Source organism: Bidens hawaiensis, unplaced genomic scaffold, assembly GCF_021521415.1.
Source record: "Bidens hawaiensis isolate Kalapana, Puna unplaced genomic scaffold, B.hawaiensis_p1.1 tig00021715_1, whole genome shotgun sequence".
Lineage (NCBI taxonomy): Eukaryota > Viridiplantae > Streptophyta > Magnoliopsida > Asterales > Asteraceae > Bidens > Bidens hawaiensis.
The window spans coordinates 17,295-42,041 of NW_027493380.1; the positions used below are offsets into that span (position 1 = coordinate 17,295).

The 24,747-nt window shown below is 39.7% G+C and overlaps 1 protein-coding gene across 1 annotated transcript; it reads left to right on the top strand.

Moving 5' to 3' along the window:
- The first annotated feature begins 7,358 nt into the window (after window positions 1–7,358).
- LOC143564094 (uncharacterized) lies at window positions 7,359–12,471 on the top strand. Its single transcript, XM_077051477.1, has 8 exons — window positions 7,359–7,388; window positions 7,530–7,621; window positions 7,723–7,918; window positions 9,904–10,058; window positions 10,292–10,435; window positions 11,493–11,596; window positions 11,716–11,872; window positions 12,257–12,471. Exons 2-8 carry the CDS (start codon window positions 7,559–7,561, stop codon window positions 12,332–12,334), a joined length of 897 nt encoding a protein of 298 aa, XP_076907592.1. The 5' UTR covers window positions 7,359–7,388; window positions 7,530–7,558; the 3' UTR covers window positions 12,335–12,471.
- The last annotated feature ends 12,276 nt before the right edge of the window (window positions 12,472–24,747 follow it).

Sequence of the window (24,747 nt, forward strand, 5' to 3'; positions counted from 1 at the left end):
ACTCAAATTCTTTTGTCTTGCTAGAGCATCTTTCGTATTTAGGCAATCAATATATATTTAACTATTGTGCATAATGTTTGATTAGCTAAGGTGCTTTTAGGAATATAGATCCATTGCCCTAGATGAACATTGTCAACCAAAAAGGCAAAGGTACTAAACATTAACAGTTCAAGTATACGAGGGGAGGAAACGGTAAAGTTATTTCCTTAGATATTCATATACGCATGTGACAAATAAAAATATAAAACATGTGGTATAACAAACTTCCAAGAATACGGGAACACTAACAGTATTATCTAGTTAATATAATTGAGAAGATCGGTGTTACAAAAGTTTTTTTCTTTTTTTTAATATTTTGTTAGTTTAGTTTTATTCTTATGTAAATCATTTTAATATTTAACCAATTGTGAGAACCTAACATGTTGATTGATGATGAGTTTGTTAAAGCTTAAAAAATTAAAAAAAAGGTGTACAAATTTAAGGCACATCTCATTTTTTGATTAGTTTTTTGGGTTATGTTACATAAAACGAGGGAGTGTATGGCTGATCTTTTGAAAGACCAGTAAGAACCTCAAGACACAAGGCTAAGCTAGGCTTGGAAATCGTAAAATGGGGGGAGTGTATGGCTGATCTTCTGAAAGATCAGTAAGAACCTCAAGACACAAGGCTAAGCTCGGTTTGAAAATTTTCTGAACCTCAAGAACTAGGTTTTCTAGATTTGAGAGAACCCTCAAACAACACACCGGAAAACAAAGAAAAAAAGACTCAAATTTTAGAGAGAGGTTAGAGTGAAATATATAAGAAGTTAAAAACTTTCATCGTTTGAATATTTTTTTGGTTTCTTTTTTTATGATTTTATCTGTTTTTTAATATGTTAATTTGTCAAAATTATTATATGGGTTTATTTCCGGTACCGCAACGAACCTATTTGATACATGTTAAATTCACGTCGATTCAATGTCGCAACGTCGGTGTTTTACCGATCACATAACATCGTTTTACATATGTTATTTTTCGTAACATGCTATACAAGTGCCGCTATCATGTCATATTCACGTCGATTCTCCGCCTCAACGCGTGTTTTTTAATATGTTTATTTGATGTATCTAGGTGTTAACGAATTAAATTTTTTTGTTTAGTTCTAGTTACGTAACTAGATACCTACTGAACGTGTTGGCTTGCAGTTGCAGCGCACGTACAAACAACCAAACATCACTAGTCTGACGCAACACGTCGGGTAAATCACCTGGTTAAATTTTTAAAAGTTACAAACTCATTTATCAAAGTTTTAGTGGATTATGACGCATACCACACTAACACTTTGTTTTACCACTTTTTAAACCTCTTTATGTTTTAAATTTTATATCTTATAGTGTAATTTTTACCGATCCATGTTATATTTTACAAAACTAGTGCAATTAGGTGTCATAATACTTGTATTTCATATTATCTTTTTATTTATGATGTACAATTTTTTTTGATAAAATCTCAAAATAATCATATAGTAAAATCTGACAGGCGGACATTATTCATATATTTATTTTAGAAAGACGAAAATTTTAAATTTAGGCTATTTCACTCTTCAATGATAAATATAATATAAAAAAATATATCTCAATTAAACGTGGGTAAATTAAAAAACTCATCTAGAACACCATTTAGTGATTTAGAAGTCCATAATCTAGTCTAAGTAAATAAAGATAATTCAGCTCAAAATAGAAGGTCACATCTAACTATAACCCAAATAAACTATTTTGAACCCCTTTGTTTAAGGTTTAGGTTAGGGTCTAACCGATAATTGGATAACGTAAACGAATGGCAATTCATGAAAAAAGAATGACAATTCATGAAAAAAGAACGACAATTCATTCGATTTGATGATTTTGACGACAACTACCTCAGGTTATCTTAGTTTTAATAGTTAATTTGATTACTCTTTTTATTTAGTTAATATTTTTTTTATTCACGGGTTTCTAGCATAGAGTTAGATATACAAATTCTGTATAAACATTTAAACGAAAAAAGTGGTGATAATGTAACATTGTTTTGGCGTTACTAGTTTTCCTATGTGAGTTTTTGATTTTTTTTTTAAAACTCAAATAATAAGTATTTCTCCTCTAGATATGTATTTGGTTTTCTTATTGTGACGCTCTTTTAACTAGGTAAAGTTTTCAGGCAAAAAGACAAAGCCTAAAAACAAGATTATCATCATAAATCTCAACAACAAGGTTGAGTGATCTAATCATTGCCTTTGCCGTCATCGTCTACACTAAGGCATTTGGTTGCGATTTTCAACGATGACTTCACCTGTGATGCATGAGGGGCACTCAAGAGAATGTTCAACATCTTCGACTCTTCGTTCTTACCAACCCCAGAGAGTTGCAATTTCACCTTCTTTAGTTTGGGTGACCTCACCATGATAAACTTGACAAACTCCAACTCAAGCTTAGAGTTTTCAAAAAATACAATCTCCAATTCATTCAGATGCTCCAACCAAACATCAGGATATTTTTCTAATATAACGGAATATTCTTCCAATTTATCGGGCTCTATCTCATCATAATGTCCAGATCCGACCTACAACAACCAGAGTTTTGTGTTGGTAAATTTTGGCAATAGAATCAAAACAACAGGCCGGTTACAAGATATACTATCTACCTGCAACTTAATTTTTTCCAAACACGGGGAGTATTTGATCAAAACACAAAGAAAAGGCAACCCATAGCCGTCACCAAAACCGAATTCTTCCATACAAAAGTATTTAAGGTGGATTGGTAAGGTTGAAGCTCTAGTGGAACCGAGTCTTGAACTAACAACTTCAACCATAGGTCAAAACAACAAGTAACAAGCAACGTTAAATTTTTTTTCTCTTTGAATCATGTATAATGTATTTAAGTGGATGAATATTACCGGACTCATATAACCCCAAGTAGTCAGATGTTCAATGAGAGGTAAACACTTGAATAGCTCCATAATGTTGGGTCTTTCATCGCCACGGAGATCTTCATCGTGCATAAACTGTAGGAACCTGGAATATTCAGACAAGTTTTAAAAGCAATGAATATACAAGTAACAACTTACCAGACTGAAGTGATGGGCAATTAGATAAAAGATGTAGAAGACTTTCTTTAGACATCATAACTTCATTTAAGGATAAGCTTGTAAGACTACCAAAACCATTACTGAATGGTGGTTGATGGCAAAGATCACAAGAATCAAGATTTAGTTCTGTTAAGTGATGCAATGAGAAAAAAGATAACGGTAATTTATATAAATCGGCGTTAGAGAAGTCAAGTGTTAAATTCTTAATGGGAGACCTCGTGTATTGGACCTTGGCGCTGTAATAGAATTTGTTCTAAAGCATAGAAAGCTTTAAAACTCATGCACATGTTTTTCATTTCCCTTTCTATGCTGATAAATATAATAATCTCGACTTTAGGAATCATTTATACCTCCATTCCCTTGAGAGAATACTTGTCATTGCCGCGTCTTTAATTGGTAAAAGACATAGAATAGTATCTATTATGGCTTGTGGTGATTATATCCAGTTTTTGAGCATTCATCTCACGCTGCAAATTGAGAAAATCAACGTAAGATATAAAAATTATTGTACATATACAGAAGAGATGGTATTAAGTAGCCTACGTGACAATCAAGTGGATTGACAATACAACGATCGATGTCTGTTTAGGTTATAAAATAGGCTAAACATGTGTATTTGTAGAGGTGGCAGTATGGAGTTGGGCTGTTGGATTGAGTGATGGGTCCAAATGGACATGGTTCAGGGACTTAGGGTTACTTAAAAGTATTTTGTTTTAAAAGTATTTTGTTTCTTTTTTCATTTTTTTTTCTCTTTTCTCTTGATGGTGGTTAACTATATATAAAAAAATAAAAATGAGATTAGTGTCTAATTACGCGTTTCGTGTGTCACTGCGTTCGGGGTTACTCATTTGTGTATTTCGTTGCTCGATTAGGCGTTTCATTTTGGTCGGTTTCGGTTTTTTTCCCTTTAATCGGATTTTTGGTTACGTTCCAATTCAATTTTGATTTTTTCTTTTTAGTTTTGTTTCGGTCGGGCTTTTAGGTTTCGGTTTAGTTAGGTTTCGATTTTTTTTAGTTTTGGTTTTGTTCGCTTTGGTTGGTTTTTTTCGTTTTTGATTTTTTTGTTTCGTTTTCGTTGGTTTTTCTTGGTTTCGATTTTTTTGTTTCGTTTTCAGTTTTTTTTTTCCATTCATTTCAGATTTTTCCCGTTTTGTTCCATTTTCCGGTTTCGATTTTTTTGTCTCGTTTGGTTGTTTTCTTGATTTTTTCTTTCGTTTTGGTAAGGTGTTTTCAGTTTTAGTTTGTTTCGGTTTCATTTTTTCCCCGTTTGGTCGGTTTCGGTATTTTTTGTTTTTGGTTTTTTTTTGTTCGTTTTGGTCGGTTCCGGGTTCATTTCGCTTTGTTATTTTAGTTTCATTTTGGTTGGTTCCGATTTGGTTTTGATATTTTCCATTTTTTGTTTCGTTTTGTACGGTTTTATCAACATGTTTCGGTTTTATTGCTAGTTTTGGTTTCTTTGTTTTGTTTTGTTCGTTTTTTTTGTTTCGTTTTGGTAGAATTTTTCGTTTTCGGTTTGGTCAGTTTCGTTTTGGTTTGGTTCCGATTTTTTTCTGTTTCGTTTTGGTTTGATTTTTTTGTTTCATTTTGGTCAGCTTCGTTTTGGTTTCGGGTTTTTGTTTTGTTCGGTTTAGTTTCGGTTTTTTTAATTTTGTTTTGGTCAGTTTTTTCGGTTTAGTTTGGGTTCAGTTCCCATTTTCTCATAATTTTGTCTCGTTTTGGTCAGGTTCGATTCTGTTCGTTTTCGTTTTTTTGTGTCGTTTTGGTCAATTTTTCGGTTTAGTTTGGGTCAGGTTCCCATTTTTCATTCTTTTAGTTTTGTTTGTTCGGCGTCGTTTCGGTTCAGTTTTGGTAAGTTTTTTTCGATTTTGTTTCAGTTCGGTTTTGACTCTTTTATTTCGTTTTGGTCAGTTTATGTTTGATTTCGGGTTTTTCTTTTAGTTATGGAAAGTTATTTGTGTATCCTTTTGGTTTGGTTCCGATTATATAAGTTTATAAATTTATTATTTTTTTCTTTTGGTCGGTTCCGTGTTGGTTCATTTTTTTGGCGGCTGGTTTCGTTTAAGCTTAATCAACCTTTTAGTTTCATTTCAAAGTATTTGACTTTTGGTGCAAATCGTGTACCAATGCCGGGTTACGGGTTTCACGTGTACCGGTGGTGGGCTATGAATTTTGCACCTACCACAACTGAAATACATATTGATGATAATTTAGGTATTTTGAATTGGATAATTTTAGATAATTATGATTGTGGATAATTTGAGTATTTTGTTTTGGCCCATTTTAACATGCTAATAAAAGTCACTTATATTTTTCTAATTTATCCTGACTTTCTTAAAGAATTCTTGTGACCCATCCAAGCCAATTTCATTCTTAAAATTAACCTATATTGACATAAAAAAATTCCATATGGATTTATTTTGCCATCCATAGGTGAAGAACACAAACTTAATCCAAGGATCAAGACTTAGTCTCGACCGGGTTATGTTTTGATATGATATTCTCAAGTTCTAATCCTATTGCAACCTGTAAACAGAACACTGTGAGTTTCGTTACGAGAATAGGGAGATGGGGGGTCTTCTTGTAATCACCATACGACGTGAGAATCAATATTCGGAGTGCAGAGAAATATACGAGTAAGAGTGAGGGAAGATGATCCTTAAACTATTATTCCAAGTATGTATTTATAGCAAGAGAGGTAGAGAAGTATTGGCCAAGCTGCCACTGTCTAGAAGAGCCTTCTATACTTATGGGAGAGCATGCACGAGGCCTCTAATTGGTCGTGACAGCTGGTTGGCGAGGACGACCGTGAGAAGGATGTACAGTGCTGGCATTTTGTTATTGGTCCATTGTGTAACTGTGGTTCCCCATCATCCTAGTTGTCGCAATTTAGAAACCTTGGACTGTGATTGGCTTGTGGACCTGTCATTACCTACTGTTTGTCTCCTCTACGGCTGACTGGTCTCCTGCCCACAAGTGGTGTCGCTGACTTTTTATAAGCTGATAAGGTCAGATACGTGAGTGCGATCTAAGACCATTTTTTTGTTTACTCGAGCTCATCAACGGGGTTTGGAACCACATCTCTTCGATCCCCACAGTGTACTGTTTCTCCCACGTGCTAGTATCTCTCTGCCCTCTTTGTATGAACACAAAGTAATAAGCATGCAAGCTAGTCATATCTCTATTCATTACCCACCAGTTGCAAAAAGAATAAGACTAAGATTTTGTTGTGGGTTAGGTTAGGGTGCGGAAACAGATTTATTTACTGACTTATGGTGGATGAAACCCAATGTATTCACACAAACAAACAAATAAACTCAGTAACTTTTTTACAAACGAAACTAACTCAACAATGACTCTTTTTGAGCTTTTCTTTGATTTTTCACCTTTTTCTTTCTTTTTTATTCTTTTTCATTTTTTTGGACAAATACTAACATCAATATATACAAACACGAGCACATATGAAAAACTTATTATTATTATTATTATTATTATTATTATTATTATTATTATTATTATTATTATGCGCATCAGTTTTATAGTATTACTAAAACAATGTTAAACTTTAACGTCTGTTTAGATATCTCACATTTCAAATTGTCATTCTTCCTGTTAGTTGCTTGTTTAACAATATTAAAAAAAACTTATTTAAAAACATAGACACTTCATATTTAACTTAAAAAAATCAAATTATAATATAGAGGCAGATAAGTGGGCAACAAGTTGCGCCGTCATCCCTTTTGAATGATAAAACCGATCCTATTGAAAACAAAGTTATCATTCTTCGGCGGTGTTGAGTTACTGTGCACGACCCGCTGAACTATTTTTAAAAACGTAGCAGCATCGGAGGCAAGGGACCTAAATGTATCAAACAAAGGGGTAGCATCGGGGGCAATGGATTTTTAAACTATAATTCTTTTTATATATTTTTATACATAAAAGGAGATGTTACTAACAAACGGGAGGTTTGAAGTTATCTTTAATCAAAACCAACCGGCATTTAATGGTTTTCAAATATTTATTAAACCGATCACTAGTGTTAAAATGGGTTCTTTACGATTGGTTATAATTTGATTGGTTAAAAGTGTGATGTTGGTGACCCTAGAAAACCCAGCCATAAAAGTCAAAGCCACCCCGTAAATCAACAACAACATTACATTAGTAGTGGTAGTAGTATCCCCAAATCGAATCGAAGGATAATAAAGCAGCCTCTGAATCAATCAATCAATCAATCAATCAATCAAGAATCTTACAAACGACACCGTTCTTGTATCATTCAACCACCTTTGCTGGACCTAACAGGTACTAATTTTTAAGTATTTAATTCGACATGGTCTGTCAGTCTAATTTAATGTTTGTATTTGTTTACTGCTTATTCAGCCAAGATCTATATATCACCAATTAATTGCTTTAATATGTTTATCTGATACTGGCCGGCAGCTTCTTCAAGTGTATTGAAATGGATAACCGAAGGTACAATGGTAGACAACACATGCTAAAAAGGCAACTTAAAACAGATGAGGTCATATTATTTATTCTACAATTTTATTATTATTATTATTAAATGTCTGTATACATGTAATGCTAGTGTATTGATTTGTTTTAGTTTTGTAAGCGGTACAGGAAAATGATGTTTCTGTTCTTGAAGAATTAGCTGAAGAATTCCGCCTACCTATTAATCAAAGACCAGTAGAAAATGTGGATCTTGATAATGTTGAACAAGCATCATTAGACACACAGTTAACGGCATCCAATGTTGGTTTTCGCCTTCTTCAAAAGATGGGGTGGAAAGGGAAAGGTCTTGGGAAGAATGAGCAAGGTACGCACATAACTTCACGCTCAGAAATTCATTATTCATATCACTTACATTAGTAGGTCTTCTACATGCAACACATATATAGGTTCTGGTGAAACTAGCACCCTAACCTAACCTAATTGTCATGAAATTAATTTACCTTTCGATCCTGGAAACGTATCCTTGCGTAATTACCTGGTCATTATAAGGGCAGTCAGGCAGTTTAAACAGACACAATTCCTTCCAAGCAAAAAAAAAATAAAAATAGGTTTTTAATACGCATGGAATAGGTTTTCAAATGGAGTTTTAGGGACTCCTAAAGAATAGGAACGGGTTTTTAAATGGTATTTAATACGCATGGGGGATTTGGGAAAAGATGATGGCCCTTTAAATGTATGTGGCATGCAAATCGCAATTAATGCGCCTGACGCTTTAAATGCGCTTAAGCGCAAAAAGCGCTCGCTTTTAATAACTATGACTCATACTCAATGACTTTCTTATGTTTATATTATTTATTTTTATAGTAAACTCAAAGTTTGTTCTAATTTCATTGCAATGTAATAACATATATGTTTGAAATGATACGGTTTAATGTAAATGCTCAAGCATTGCATAATTTGCATTAAGCCCTATAAGCTTCTTGGCTGCATAGCTTCTGTAATCACTTTCTAGAACGCTGTTTGTTGCTTCATCTTTCTTTCTGCCCGCAATATTAGTTTTATTACTGATATCTTATATAATGCTTCACCATGTGAGGTTATTTTTGCTCACTTTCCTTGGTGTTTCTTCTTTTTGTTTTGTTTGAGTCCTACTCACTTGCTTTCGGACAAATGGTTAGCCATTCTTATTACCAAGCACAGGTTCAAGCCTGAGGGGTCTTTTAATTTGTTAACCTTCTGTATTTCGATGGAAGATTGGGAAGTAATGTTTAATTTATGTGGCAATTTGGACCCATGTACTTTTCAATAGGTCGATTTGGGCTTTTTTTTAATTACAAATGGGTAAACTGTTTAATGGAAAAAAGAAATTAGCTAAATAGCAAATGTGTCCTGGAGTTTTTTTTTTAAACAGCACCCAAAGTCTATTTAGAATGCACAGAACCTTCAAAATATATATATTTTTAAAGATCTAAATCATTTATTTTATTCATCATCTTGCCATCTTTAGTGTTCTTGATTGTTCTAAGACTTTATTTATTAGTGAGGCTCATCTACTTCGTTGCTTATATTTCTTCGTTGTGATGTTTATAGTTCTTTGTTTTAGTCAAGTAAAAAAGCTGGACGCCATTGTTACCAAGAAAGCCTTATTGATGTGTCTTTCCTTTTCTTGTTATATTGGTTTCATGCTGAGATATAATAATATTAGGTTCATAGTTATCAAATGCGTTAGGCGCACTTAAGGTGCTTAGGCCTCGCCTAAGGCCTGCACAAGGCGCAAAAAAAGCGAGGGTCTGAGGGGAAAAAAGCGCACTTAGATAAAAAAATTAAAATATATTTTAAATATGAAAAATAATACTATCCTTCAAATATAATAAACAAAAGCTATTATATAACATTTAATATCATCTAATTAGTACCAAAAGTTCTAAAGTAGTCAAGATTCAAATGGAATTTCAGAATTTGAATAACAAAATGTATCAATATAATGTCTTTGACCTCTCCTAGATCTTAGTTTTAATGGCACATTAGCTCTCCTTGTGTTTTTTTGCTTGGCTTTTATCGTCTCATGTTCTTGGCACAGACGATGCTGAAGCGCTCGCCTAGGAACTAGAAGCGCATTTATTGAGCCTTGCCTAAAAAATGGGCCTAGGCGCAAGAAGCGAGGTCTTTTAATAACTATGATTAGGTTAGGGTCGCTTTCTTATTGTGATCAGCTCGCTCTCTTCGTATATATATGTGCGTGAGAGAGAGAGAGAGAGTGTGTGTGTATACATATATATGTGTGTGTATGTATGTGTGCGCTAGAAAGAGGTATCTTGAGTTTTAGTTTTCGATATAATGATTTATCAGGTATGACCGAGCCCATCAAGGCTGGACTACGAGATTCAAAACTAGGGGTCGGGAAACAAGAGCAAGATGACTTCTTTACTGCAGAAGAAAACATTCAAAGGAGAAAACTCGACATTGAGCTTGAGGAAACCGAAGAAATTGCAAAGAAACGAGAGGTATTTGTTTGTATTTCACCTCCAACTTAACAGTAACATAAATAAATTAATTAAAACCTTAGATAATACTAATTTAAGGTTAATGAGTATTTCTGAAACCTACATATATCTAATAGCAGAAGGCAGAGCATATAGCATATATGCATGTCTTTTGATGGGGAATCAAATGCAGTTTTTATTACCTGGTGGCTTCTTCTTGTTCTGCCCCATTCCTGCACATTATGAAAATCCAGGTTATGGCGGATCGAGAGCAAAAGATTCAAACCGAGGTCAAGGAAATACGGAAGGTCTTCTATTGTGAGCTGTGTGACAAGCAGTACAAGTTAGCAGTTGAATTTGAAGGTCACCTTAGCTCGTATGATCACAATCATAGAAAGGTAATCTCAAGTCTCACTCGATTAAAATCAGATTTATAATTTGCAATGACCCATTCACATGTGAATTTGTTTGTTTGGATTAAGTCTTATCTCTAGCGGGTCACAAGTAAGAGAGTGCTAAAAGGGAAACGGGTCAAATGGATTTGAAGTTCCCCAAAGTGTATCTTGAATGAGTATAACCTAAGTCGTTTTGCTCAAAGGATTAAGTTATAATTAAAATATAATTTTTTTAACCATATTTAATATATTAGTTAGTGCAAAAAGTTCAAATTTTTGGACAAAAAGTGTTTTTTGGTCAGCTCGGCCTGATTTGTAAAAAAATGAGCCCTTTATCTGGCCCGCCCAATTTGCCAAATCTAGAGGACGCAACTTCCACCGATGCATTTGTGAATTTGTTTGTTCGGGTTAAGTTTTATCTCCAACAGGTCAAATGAAAATTTGTTAAAAAGGGAAATGGGTCAAATGGATCAGAAGTCGCCCACTGTGTATCTCCAATGAATAATCCTCCCTAAGTCATTTTATTCAAAAGTATTAGGTTATTATTGAACTACAATTTGCTGATCATATTTGATACATCAATTATATCGATAAGTTTTAGTTTTTGGACAAAAAGTGTTTTGGTCAACTTGGTCTGGTTTGTACCAAAAAAGGACCCACGTGAACTGAGCCCTTTATCCGACTGTCCATTTTCCCAAATCTAGAGACTGCAACTTGACCTGTTCACTTATGAATTTGTTTGTTTGGGTTAACTTTTCTCTCAAACGTTCACAAATAAGTAAGTGCTAAAAGGGAAACGGATCAGGAGTATCTCAAAGTTTATCTTTAATAAATGAAACCTCGTGTGAGTCACTTTATTAAAAATATTAGGTTATTATTGAAATATAATATTTTGTAATCATATATTTGATACGTTTTAGTCGAAAAGTGATTTAGTTCAACTCAGCCAAATCTAGACCAAAAATGACCCACATGAAATGAGCTTGTTACCTGACCCTCCCAATTTTCCACAAAGCCACCTTTATATGTTTTTGTGATTGAGCTTTTTTCACTTATACAGCGTTTTAAAGAAATGAGAGAAATGCATGGAAGCAGCAGCCGAGACGACAGGCAAAAACGTGAACAACTGCGCCAGGAGAGAGAGATGGCCAAGTTTGCTCAAATGTATGCTTCTTTCATTTACACATTATATTCCATTAATTAGCATTTTTATTATTGTTATTATCACTTAATTGGTCACCACTTAAACCTATCTAATTTAATATCTGTACCTGGTTGTTTAGGGCCGATGCTCATAAACAACAACAGCAACAACAGCAGCAGCAACAAGAGGATACTGAAAAAAGTAATCACCCTGTGAAGAGTGCTAATGTTCTGGTGGATCAGGATCAAAGAAAGGCGTTGAAATTTGGATTTTCATCAAAAGTCAGTGCATCCAAGGTACTTAACAACTTCTAAAAGACGAGAGTATGAGATGAGGTTTGAGTTCTAAACTACCAAACCTCAAATCATGTCTCTTAACACGAGAGTATGAGATGAGCCTAACACGAAATTCACTAGTTTGGGTGTAGTCTAAATAGAGTATTAATATGCAAAAAATGTAAGGGTTAAGATCAGGCCAATCCGCGAAAATCGTGTCATATTCAGGTTCATGATTATGACACAATTTTTGTGTTCGGGTCTGTGTTAAATTTTCAGATTTGTATCGTGTTTCACCCGACAATGCATGAGTGTAACCTATTTTTAACACCCCTAGGTCAAATTTACTGTTGTTTTAATCTTTGTTTTATGAGTGACCGTTATGTTTTTTAATGTTTCATGCAGAGTTCTGGCAAGTTTGTTGCGAAGAAAGCAAAAACGCCTATTGCGTCGGTGTTTGGCAATGATAGTGATGAAGAATAGTGTTTACTTGAAAAGAATGAACAATCTATGAAAAGTTGTACCCTACTTAACGTGCTTGTAACTTTTACCTTTTTTACTTTTTTGGCATAGAATTTATGGTTTCATAGTACTTGGCTTGCTACTATTTTCATTTCAGTGAGTTGGTTTATTGTCATGGCACATGTTTTAACCTCATTTGGTCCACTCATGAACTTTATTGATGTTAGTATTTTTGGTATGTGTATGCAACCATCCAAATTGAGGCAAGTCGGCAGTTTTTCCATATATATATATATATATATATATATATATATATATGAAGAAACACGGATCCAATCCCCGGGTATGGGTCCTAGATCCAATGAGTCCACAGGGTAAAATACGATAACTACTAACACAGTATGAGCATAACTTCCCGAAGTCCAATTATCGGAACCTGCAAAACAGATACCGTGAGTCTCGTTACAGGAAGGACAAGAGGGGGGGGGGGTCTTCCAGTAACCACCCTTCGGCGTGAGAATAAACAGATACCGTGAATCTCGTTACAGGAAGGACAAGAGGGGGGGTCTTCCTGTAACCACCCTCCGGCGTGAGAATCAGTAACGTTCGTAAATGAGAAAGTATTGAAAACTAAGCAGACTAAGTGTAGTCAGAGTATGTGTAAGTCAGAGTGATTGTGAATGAATGAATGCCTCATGCAGGTTGACAAGTTATTTATAGCCGAAGGATGTAGGAAGGTGATTGGGACAGCTGTCCTCTTCTAGAAGATATTGGTAACTGCCTGGACGCGTGTCCCTTTGTGATAGGTTGAGCTATACGTCCCATGTGCATGGGTATAACAACCTGGACACGCGTCGTCTGACGATAGGACGGATCATACCCTGTCCATGTGCATGGTTATAACAACCTGGCCAGGTGTCCTTTGCTCATTGGCTGGCGAGTCACGTATTCTTCAAGTAACAATTGTGGGTACTCTTCTAGAGGATAGTTAGCTCGTGACAGCTGTCCAGTTGGCATTGCCTTCCGGTCATTTTAGCGGACATATGTCCTATCTCGCAGATGACTTCTGAGGATGTCTGGATGCTTCTGCGTGTGGTGTGAGGACGTTCCTCTTCTACCGAGTTATGCGGATGATCCATATGTTCTGCGGGTGGTGTATGAGAGTTTTCTCTATGACTCGCGGGTGATACTTAAGGGTATTTGGGTCTTTTTGGTACCCTACCTCTATAAGTCCCCCAGTCTAGTGTTTCTTCCGCGTGAAGTCTTTATGCGGGTGAAATTTTGGACTTAATGTATTTTGGGGGTTTTTGAATTTTGAGGTTTGGTAGAAAATATCCTCTGTTGGTGTAGATTATCATGAAAAAATGACAAGTTGACCACTCGCAGGCGCGTGAACAGGTGATGGAACGTTTTTGACGGCTGTCACTGTACCTGACTGTGCAACCTTTTCTCTTTTTAGAATTTCCCGCGTGACATGGCGGTTGTTGATTAGGCGATGACTTTCTCTCTCCACTGTTCATATCCCATCGCATGAATTGCGATGGGTATAAATAGTGAGAGATATCTTCTAATCGAAATTTTTATCGCCTTTGATTCTTGATTATCTTCTTCTTTTCTCTTTGATACAATACTAATCTTTCGTATATCTTCACCAAAGCTTATTATAATGTCGAACGTTCAAACCGAAGTTGATGAGATAGAAATTTCATGGGACCGTTCTGAATACGAGAAGTTGTTGGAGACTTACGGCATTCCCACGGGGTGGGAACCGGAATTTCCTTCACCGGGTTCTATAGCCAGCCTGCCGCCGCCTGGCAAAATGGCTGTCTATTATGATTATTTCGTCTATGGGAACTTCCGTTTCCCCATAACGAAATTTTTCATGAAAGTGCTTACTGCTTATGGGATCCATTTATCCCAACTGCACCCGCATGCTGTAATGCGAATTCATTACTATGAATTTGTATGTATAGCACGTGACATGGTACCACATGTTGATCGATTTTCGGTTTTTTACCGTCTTGCCAACCGTGACGGTTGGTTTACATGCCAAGGCTTTTCCGATAGGAGTCTTGGCTACGAAGTCGAGAAGGGGTCCGCCAACTGGCGTAATAAGTTTTTTTGGATCTCCGAGGACGTGGTACCTGTTGCCATGGTCCGTCGTCCGGTTAATAGCGCTCTTCCGGACGTTGTCACGGCCGCTCACGAGGGTCGTGATTGGTATCGCGCTCTAATTGCGAAGCCAACATCAATGCGGGCGTTGCCTGTGGAAGCCCTAGTGTGGGCAGGCATGAGCCGCTTGTGGCCATCGGAATTTATGGAGCCTATTTTCATTGATCTGAATGAACGTAAGTTGTCTTTATTGCCTTTTCTCTTCCTTGAATCTTTTTATGACTGATTTTCTATCTTTTCAGGTCAGAGTTCTATGCTTAACGCCCTCTTTGAGGATAGGGGTTGTGTCCGTAAGAGCATCCGTGATGCGGGGGACCAACCCATCCTTGAGAAGACCAAGTCTCGATTTCTTTTTCCAACGAAGGTGCAGGCTGAACCTGTCATTTCGGACGCCACTTTTCAAACAGGTGTGTATGTTCTAAACCATCCTCCGCTTAATGCCATTACTTCTGATGGGATGATCGCCATTCTATCATCAAGTGATGATGACGACGATGCCTCTGAGTTTTCTGCCTCTCAAGAGGAGAGGAATTCTGATGACGATGCCCCTGAATTTTCTTCTGTCTCTCATTTATTGACAGAGTTGGAGAAGAAGAGGGCCTTTTCGTCCTTTCAAGCGGGTGATGCGGTTGCAAAAATCGCGGACGCCGGAGAGGGATCTTTGAAGAAGAAAAGGAAAACCCAACGTCCCAAGAAGCCTCAATATAGTCTTGCGGAACGTATGGATACAGTAGAAGGTATGCATTTTTCTTTCTGTAACATATTATTTTGAAGTGTTAACTAAGTATAGCCTTTCTTTTTTGTAGATCCATCTATTTTTGGGGATGACATATCTGAGAGGCTACCCACGCCAACTCCCAAATCTGATAAACCGCCGTCTCCTCCTCCGGAGAAAACAACGGAAGATAGGCCACCTACCCCTCCAACTGAGGTTACTGCGGATGAACCAATCGTCCAGTCTGGGACTGAAAGCCCTTTTGACAACCTTTTTGAGACTGTACTGCTACTGGTTCTCAGGGGGGTGGCCCTGCTGTTAATGCGGAAGGTTTCCGGATCGACGAGTCTCCGCCTCTCCTCCTCCTCCGCAATCGTCCTCAAGCCCTGTTCGTCTTGAGATTTCAGGTTCCCGTTACTACGGGGATGCTAACTTGGGGGATAGATTTGATTTGTTCGTCCCTCCATGGGATATTACTAATGGGCCACGATTTTCTGATCCCGGGACCTGTATGAGTTTTATTAAGCACTGCGTGCCGCCAGCCGAAATGGTGCATCAGCGTGACCGCTCCCGCCATGACCTTCACACTGATCTTTTAATCTCCTTGGCTAACACTTTGGCCTGTAGCCAGGAAATTTTGCGCGAATGGCGTACCATGGGCGGGAAGCTGGGTGAAGCGTATCGGGCCACTGAGGCTGCGAAAAAAGAAGCTGAGGAGCATCGTTTGGCGGCCAAAACTGCTAAATGGAAGCAAACGGACGCGGAGATCGCTCTTAGGGGTGAGCAGGATCGGAATGCTACCGCTGCTCGCCAATGGAAAGAGGCCTGCGAAAACCTGAAATCTCTTCTTGAGGCTGCCCGGGCTAAGGCTCAAAAAGAAAAGGATGATCTGGCACGGGCTCAGGAGGCGAATTCAACTCTGGAGAATCAAGTGTCTCTTCAAGGCACTCGAATCCAAGAACTTAAAGCAGAGCTGAAGCTATAGAGGGAGCAGATTGAACTCAAAGACAAGAGTGCTTCTGAAATGCAAACTGCTTATGACTCCCTCTTGCAAGCTCGCGAAAAGGCGGACACCCGTGCCAACTCGGCCTCAAATGAAAAACAACAGGCGATTGCGGAGGCTCAAGAGCTTCGGATACGAGCTGAGCGTTCGGAGCAAGATCGTCAATGGTTCCTAACTCGGGGACTTGATTCTATAAGCTTTCCTCATTTGTTGTCCATTATATGTGTTTTAAGCCTTGATACTGAATAACCTGTGTTTTTGTGTTTCCAGGTCATCCGACATATTAAGAGTAGTCCAGAGCTTATTGACAGCTTTACTGATCTAATGACTGCCTCAACTCAACTTGGACGGATAAAAGGTTTCAATGAAGGGATGACTTATGCTCAGACGAATGTTTCTCCGGAAAGTCATCCGCTCCATGGCCTTGACGTCAAGCAGGAGTATAATATGCGGATTAAGGACCATGACAGCCTGGTGTTTACGCGGCAAAATAAGCTTCCAGAATTTGCTGCGGCCAGTGATGGTGTGCAACAATTGAAGGATTACTTAGGTGATGAATCTGAGGATGACTCGTCCGAAGATACTTCACCGAAAGCTTTGGAAGACACAACAGCTCCGAACCCATAGACTAGGTCTAGATTTCTAGTATCTTGTAATTGTCTTTCCGTTTTTGTTGTAATTATCTTTAATTACTTAATGAAAAGAAACCTTTTTATCGTTTGCGGATATTAAACTGTTTTGAGGAAAATATCCTTAGGAGATATTTTTGAAATTTGAAATTTTTGAGAGTTGGATAATCATGATGACGTGGCGAAGAGAGAAACTTCTTAGGGGCAACTGACAAGACGTGTATGACGCCCTTGACAGCCTGTTTGCACTTTCTTGAATCTCTCGCTTGACGTGTCAGTCATCTGGTGGTCCGCGGTTTCTCTCTCCTCTGGCACTCCATCAGTTGCTTTAATTGCGATGAGTATAAATAGATCACTTGTGATTTCCATTGTACTCTTATCACTCTCGAATTTTTCATCTCTCAAACATTCAAGTCTTGAACTTTCTGAGATTTCTTTCGTCTTTCTTACTTAAATGGCTGGAGAGAAGAAGGGTGCCCCTGCCATTCATGAAGTCGTTGTGAACCTTGAAGAAAAGGATTTTGACGACGTTGTGAATGTATATGGTATGGCGCCGGAATGGGAACCCGAACGTCCGGTGAGCGGTTCTGTTGCCACTATTCCACCTCCCAAGAAGATGGCTGTATATGTATACCACTTCACGACGGGCAAATTCCGAATCCCGGTGACTAGGTTCATCCGGTCGATCTTGACAACCTACGGGATTCACCTATCACAAGTCCATCCCTTTGGGATGTTGAGAATTCGACATTTCGAATTCTGTTGTCAAGTTCGAAAATTTTGAACCATCAGTTGGCATGTTTGCCCTTTTCTACAAAATGACCTTCCGTGATGGATGGTACAGTTTTTGCCTCCACCGGGAAGAACTTTATTGGTATGGAGTGGATCCGTAGTCTACATGGCTGGAAGCCAAAATTTTTCTGAATCAAGGAGGACGTTATCCTGTTCGTGATGGCCTATCGCAAGGCGAAGGAGACCATGCCAGTGGTTCCGGCTACTGCTCACGAAGGTCTGCCGTGGTTTACGGCCTTGACCGCCACGCCGACTCCCATGCGCCCTATCCATGAGGGGGCAATGGTGAGTGCGAAAATGAGCCGCCTGTGGCCATTCTCTGAGTTAGAGCCTTACTATGAGAGGACTGACAAGAGTAAGCTTGATATTCTTTCTACTCTTTTGTTAATAAATGTATCAGTTCTGACTTTTATTGCTGTTTGCACAGGTGAGGGTTCTACCTTCGATACTCTATTGGACCACGAAGGAGGGATGATGGTGTGTCGTCCGATTGATCCGAGGGATGTGCCCTTTTTGGAGCGCATCAGTACTAACTTCTTATTTCCCACCACGTTTCGTTCGGAACCAGTGGTTTCCGAGGTGATGTACGCCAAAGGTGAGGCTTACGTTCAGGAGTCCATTAAGAAAGGTGAGGACATTTTACAACCCCGACCTGTGACTGCGATCACTTCCGGCGGAGTGATTGTACTCTTTTCGTCCAGCGAAGAGTCATCACTCTGCGAAGGAAGTTTTCCAGTTGATGCTATTAATGTTGTGGACTCAACTGCAGGTTTGACCCGTCAAAGGGCCACTACCAGCCATGCAGTGGAGCAGGACGATGTTACCACTACTGCGGAGGGTAATCGTTCCGCTCCTGATGATGTCATCCCTGAGGATGCTCATCAAGCTGGTGATGCGGGTGACTCCAAGGTAGCTGGTAAGCGCAAGGTTAACCCAGCTAAGGCTGCTCCGAAGAAGAAATTCAAGAAGGCAAAGTTTACTGCCTTGGAGGCACGTCTGAACCAACTTGACGCGGAAGATGCTTCCATGGGTAAGTTGAATATTTCTCACATTTGTTAACTGTTATGAGTTAAACGTATTTCTGACCAACTATTAACGTTATTCAGTGGACTTGAATGATCTTTCTGAAGATGTTTCAGGTTTGAAGAGCTCAACTCCTCTTCCGCCACTGCCATCTCCGCCTACCAATACTGCCAAGGACCCAATTTTCGTGGCGGACGACTCTCCACTGAAGGATAAGGAGGCTGACAATACTGAACATGTCAGCATGTCGCCTTCCTATAACGTTCATCATTTTAGAGATCAGGGAGGTGTGAGCATGTTCGCTCATGGGCCTCGAACCTCTCCAGCTCCTCAAGAGGAAGATCCTACCCCGCATCGCCCGCATTGGTCTCTACGTCGAGACTCAACATTTCGTGATGTGGACATATGTTTTGAATACTTGCAGGAGAGTCTTCCTCCTGCTGAAAAGGAGCGAAGCCGCCGTAGTATTCGCCAAGAGTTACTAAATTCCAACTCTTGTCATTTGGAGAAAACTATTTCCACCAGTCGGGAGATAACGCGAGATTGGTTGGCGATGAATGAGGAGTGGGATGAACTGGCGGCCTCAGCTTCCGAAGCCAAGGAAGAAGCCCTGAAGGCTATAAATGAGGCCAAAGAAAGCCGCCAAGCATTGGAAGCTGAGAAAACCGCTCGTTCCACCACCGAGGAAGCCAGGGCTGTTCTCCAGAAATAGTTGGAGGAACAAGCCAAATTGATGAGGGCTCTCCAGGCTGAGTCAGCAGCAAAAGACAAACGCTTGGCTGACCTTGCTGCTAAGAGCCGGGAGCAGGCCTTAGAATGTGCTGGCCATAAGATGGACCTTGTCCGGGCCAAGGCGGACAAGAAATGGTTGCTTGCTGAAGGAATTCCCAAGGTATGTATCCTGTTTTGTTTGTAAATAATCTAAGTGTTCAGAATTACTTATACTTTATTACTTTGACAGGTCATCGCCGACGTCCGGCGAGTGAGGATCTTGGGAACTGTGTTGCTATCCTCCTGAAAGCGTCTAAGAAAGCTGGCTGTCAGCTAGGCTTCCGAGACGGCTATAAATTTGCTTCCGAATCCAAGCTACCGGAAGAATACGTCCTAGCCGGCCAAGATCCTGCTGCCATCCTTGTTCAGAAAACAAAAGATTTTGATACTTTAAAGTTTTCTTTGGCGAAGCAGATATCTGATCTTGCGGACGAGGAGGATAGTATCGAGCAGCTAAAAGATCTCCTCGACCTTGGTGAGGAGGGCGAAGAAGACACGGAACATGAAGATGCAGCGTCGTAGATAGATTTTTCTTGTCTTTCTAATTAAGGTCTCCTTGATGTAATCTCTTTTACATGAATAAAGAAGTCTTTTTGCATCCGATACACTTTGTTTTATTCTTCATAATATAAGTGTTTGTAGGATCTTCTTTGTATGCTAATTAAGGATTACGTAATCATATACGTTGTGAATGACTGAAATAAAATTTCCATAGATGAGGCATAAGCCGAATTACAAAAGATGAAATTACATAAAATTGCTAGTCTATTTAGGAGCGCAGGCCGAAAAGAAAAACATATTACATGTAACACTTCTTCAATTGGGGCCCATTCCAAGTTCTAGGGATCTCAGTCCCGTCCAGCTTTTCTAACTTGTAGGCACCTTTAGATAAAACTTTCTGAATTCTATAAGGTCCCTCCCAAGTTGGGGCCAACTTGCCCGGAGGCTTCATTGTTGCGGAAGACAAAGTCTCCCGCATCGAACTCACATTTCTGGACCCGCGAGTTGTAATATTTTTGTAACTGTCGTTTGTAATTGTGCTAGTGGATCGATGCAAGTTCTCTCCTTTCTTCTAAGAGGTCAAGATTCATCCGAAGTTCGTGATCATTGTCATCAATCAACAAAACTCTTGCGGATGGAATCCCAATCTCGGCTGGAATCATGGCTTCTGTGCCGTAGGTTAGACTAAAGGGGGTCTCAGAATTACTGGAATTCTTTTGGGTGCGGAAGGCCCAGAGTACATGGGGCAGTTCGTCAACCCAAACCGTCCGTTTAGTCCCTAAACTTGCTTTGATTCCTTCCTTGATTGTCTGGTTGGTTCTCTTAACCTGACCGTTCGCCTGCGGGTGGGCTACAGATGTGAAAATTTGAGATATCTGCAATTCTTTCAGCCATTCCTGTAGCCCACTGTCCGCGAATTGAGTACCGTTATCGCTAACGAGTTCCAGTGGAAGACCAAACCGGCATATGATAAATTCCCAAAGGAATTTCTTAACGCTTGTTGCTGTTATAGAAGAAACCGGTTTGGCTTCAACCCACTTTGTGAAGTAGTCGATGGCTACTATCAAGAATTTGACACGTCCCGGGGCTTCAGGGAAAGGTCACATAATATCGATAGCCCATTTTTGGAACGGCCAAGCTGAAGTTACTGGAACGAGCTCATTCTTTGGTCGTAGCGTGTTAGGAGCATGACGTTGGCATGAATCACACTTTCTGATTTCATGCACAACGTCCAAACGCATTCCTGACAGTTAATATCCAGCATTCATCAATTTTGCTACGACCATGCGTGGGCCAGCGTGAAGACCACAGATGCCTTCATGAACTTCTCTGATTAAGTAATTTGCGTCCTCAGCGTCCACACATCGAAGTAGTGGTCTGAGAAAGGAACGTCGGTATAAAACCCCGTCATGTATCTGATAGTTCAGGGCTTTGTGCTTTATCTTCCGAGCTGCGGCTCTTCCCTTTGGGAGAGCTCCTGATGAAAAATATGCTATGATAGGTGTCATCCAGGATTCCACTCCAATTTGGATTACTAAAACTTGATGTTGCGGGACAGACGGGCGATCTAATATTTCAATGCGGATGTCTTAGCAAAGTGTTCGAAATTCGTTGAGGTCAATTTGGAAAGAGCATCTGCTGATTTGTTCTCGCTTCTTTTTATGTGGATTACTTTGCATGAGGAGAACTGGAGCATCAAATCTTTCGCCTGTGACACATAAGAAGCCATTATGTCGTTTTTTGCTTCATATGTGCCATTATTCGGTCCCGCGATTAACATGGAGTCCACGCGGGCTTCCAAATGTTTCACCCCAAGCTTTTTGGCTATTCGTAGGCCAGCCAAGAAAGCCTCATATTCCGCCTCATTGTTAGTACTCTTGAAGTCTAACTTTATGGCGTATGTAAACTCGTGGCCTTCGGGATTGACTAGCCTGAGGCCTGTGCCAGATCCCTCACTGCTTGAAGCTCCGTCCATGAACAAAGACCAAATATGTCCTAGCTCAGGAGGTGCTTGGGGTTGTTGCTCTACCAAGCATTCTTTCTCTTTGTGTTGTGAGACTTCAGTGACGAAGTCCGCCAACACCCGCCCCTTAATTTGCTGGTCTAGGTTTGTATTCTATCGCGTGTTCACCTAGCTCGATGGCCCATTTTGCCAATCGTCCAGACAATTCCGGTTTACTGAGAACGTTCTTGAGCTTATATCCGGTTAAAATGTTGATGGGATGCCCCTGAAATTACACGCGGAGGCGTCGGGCAGCATAAACCAATGCTAGGACAAGTTTCTCTAGCATTGAATATCTTGTTTCTGGGTCTGACAGTGTTCTGCTGACGTAGTAAATCGGTGTTTGAACGTTTTTCCTATCCGTCAGGAGGACAGCCCCGATAGCAATGTCTGATGCTGATAAGTACATCGTTAAAGGTTCTCCCGCATAAGGTGCTGTCAATGTGGGCCGTTCCATCAAACATTTCTTAATCTCCAAGAAAGCTTGTTCCGTTTCCACGGTCCATCTGAATTGTGCTTTCTTGAGGCAGTTTCTTAGTGTTGAGACGAAAGGATAAGATTTGGCTGCATGATTCGCCAAAAAGCGATTCAAAGCCACCAAACGACCATTGAGCGTCTAAACCTCCTTGAGGGAGGAAGGAGAGGGCATGCGGGCTACAGCTTGAACTTTATCTAGTTTAGCTTTGAAGCCCACATCCGTAACAATTACTCCAAGGAATTTTCCTTCCTCCATCCCGAACGAACAGTTAGCTGGATTCAGCTTCATGTTGATTTTTCTTAGCGTTTCGAACATTTCTTCGATGTCCCTCAGCATTTGGTCTTCCTCAACACTCTTTATCACAAGGTCGTCCATATAAACTTCCAAATTTCGACCGATTTGACTTCTAAACGCTATGCCCATCAACAGTTGATATGTGGCCCCCGCATTCTTTAGTCCGAAATGCATCAATTTGTAGCAAATAGTGCCTTGATCGGTACGAAAAGCTGTTTTATCCTCATCACCCGCGGCCATGCGGATTTGATGATAGCCTTTGTAAGCATCTAAGAAGCATTTGAATTTGAATGGTGCCACAACATCAACCTTAAGATCTATTTCTGGTAGCAGATAACACTCCTTGGGACACACCTTGTTTAGATCCTTGAAATTTATACACATCCGCCATGTCCCGTTACTTTTGGGGACAATAACCGGATTGGCGACCCAGGTCTGATATTGAATTGGACGAATGATTCCAGCCTGTAAGAGGTCCTGAACTTGCTCATTCATTGCTTTAGTTTGTTCCGGACCCATCTTACGTTGTTTCTGGACAATCAGTGTAAACATCGGGTTTACCCTCAACTTGTGCTCCGCAATGTTCCACGGGACACCTGTCATGTCCGCGGGTTGCCATGCGAAAACATCAATTTTCTTTGTCAACAATTGCTTCATAAAAGTCCTTATTATCTCAAAGATAGTAGGTCCAATTGTTACAGTCTGATCAGGAAACTTCTTGTTCAAAACCTATTTTTCTGGTTCAGTCCTCAGAGATTGTTTTGGAATCTTGCTAGGTTTTGAGCTTTCCGTTGTAAAGCAATGTCGGTTGACGTGAATTATTGCTACACCGGTGCTAGTTGGAACTCCTACCGCACCGTGAGCCGTGGACGGATGAGCATTGAAGTCACCAATTGCCTCTCGTCCGAAGATGATATCATGTTTCGACGTTGCTGGCAAAACTAAAAACTCAACCTCCTCGGTCCTTGAATGAATTCCATCACTCAAAGTGACTGGGAAAGAAATCACCCCTCGCGGGTGCATTATCTCTCCTCCAAATCCTGACACAAGAGCATGAATAGGTTTTAGTCTTTCCTTTTCCTCTTCATCAAGTTGTTCAAAGCACTGTTCGTACATGATATCCGATGTACTACCAGTGTCAAAGAAAATATACTGAGAGCGATAATGACCGAAGAGGGCAGTGATGATCAAGGGGTTTTTGTTTCTGGGACCTCCTTTGACTCGTGGAAAAATCACCGGCTCATTCTTCCACTCCTCCTCTTCGTATTCCTGCCTCTTTCCTCCGACCTTTCGTCCGCCTTGAATCATGTGGACGTTTGAGTCCTTGACTTGTTTCTTGGATGGGCCCTGGTTGTCCCGCATGGGGGCTTTACCGGTCCCAGGTTTCCCATCCTTCACCAAGTGTGTGAGTTTCCCGGACTTTATAGCTGCCTCAATTTCCCTCTTCAAAGCATTACATTCGTTCGTCTTATGACCGATGTCATTATGGAACGAACAATGTTTTTTGGTGTCGAGAAATGATCTTCTCGTGAGTGGCTGTGGTTTCCGGAAATTCACATTCTCAGTAGTGAGGATTTTCGCGGAAGTCTTTGAAAGAGGAGTCCACCTGTTAGGACCTCGACTCGAGGGTCCTCTTTTGTTCTTGTTTCCGATAAGGGATCTTGCATCGAATGGCTTTGATGCTTCCGTATTTGGCTGAAGTCTTGACCAGATTGGTCCTTTTGCCTGTTTATTGGGTCTCGGAGTTTGAAATTCAACTTTAAGTTTTTGTTTTGAATTATTATTCCCCAATATTTTTTCAGTGTTGGCAAACAACTTTTCCGTGGTCATGATATCGTCCCATTCTTTCGGCATTCCATCCCTACCAGTGAGTGTGCGGATCAACTCGTCACACCTGAAATTTTTATGGAAGGCACCGCGAAGAATGTCCTTGCTGATCCCACCAATGTTCAGACTTTCTTCGTTGAACCTGGTAATAAAATATTATATGGACTCGTTATCACGGCGAATAACATCCAGAATTTCTGACTGGTCGCGCGTATGTTTCTTTTGCT

Coding starts and splice junctions, on each gene's coding strand:
- LOC143564094 (XM_077051477.1), top strand. CDS start 7,559: ATGGATAACCGAAGGTACAATGGTAGACAACACATGCTAAAAAGGCAA. Junction 7,622..7,722: donor GGCAACTTAAAACAGATGAG/GTCATATTATTT, acceptor TAAGCGGTACAG/GAAAATGATGTTTCTGTTCT. Junction 11,597..11,715: donor ATGGCCAAGTTTGCTCAAAT/GTATGCTTCTTT, acceptor CTGGTTGTTTAG/GGCCGATGCTCATAAACAAC.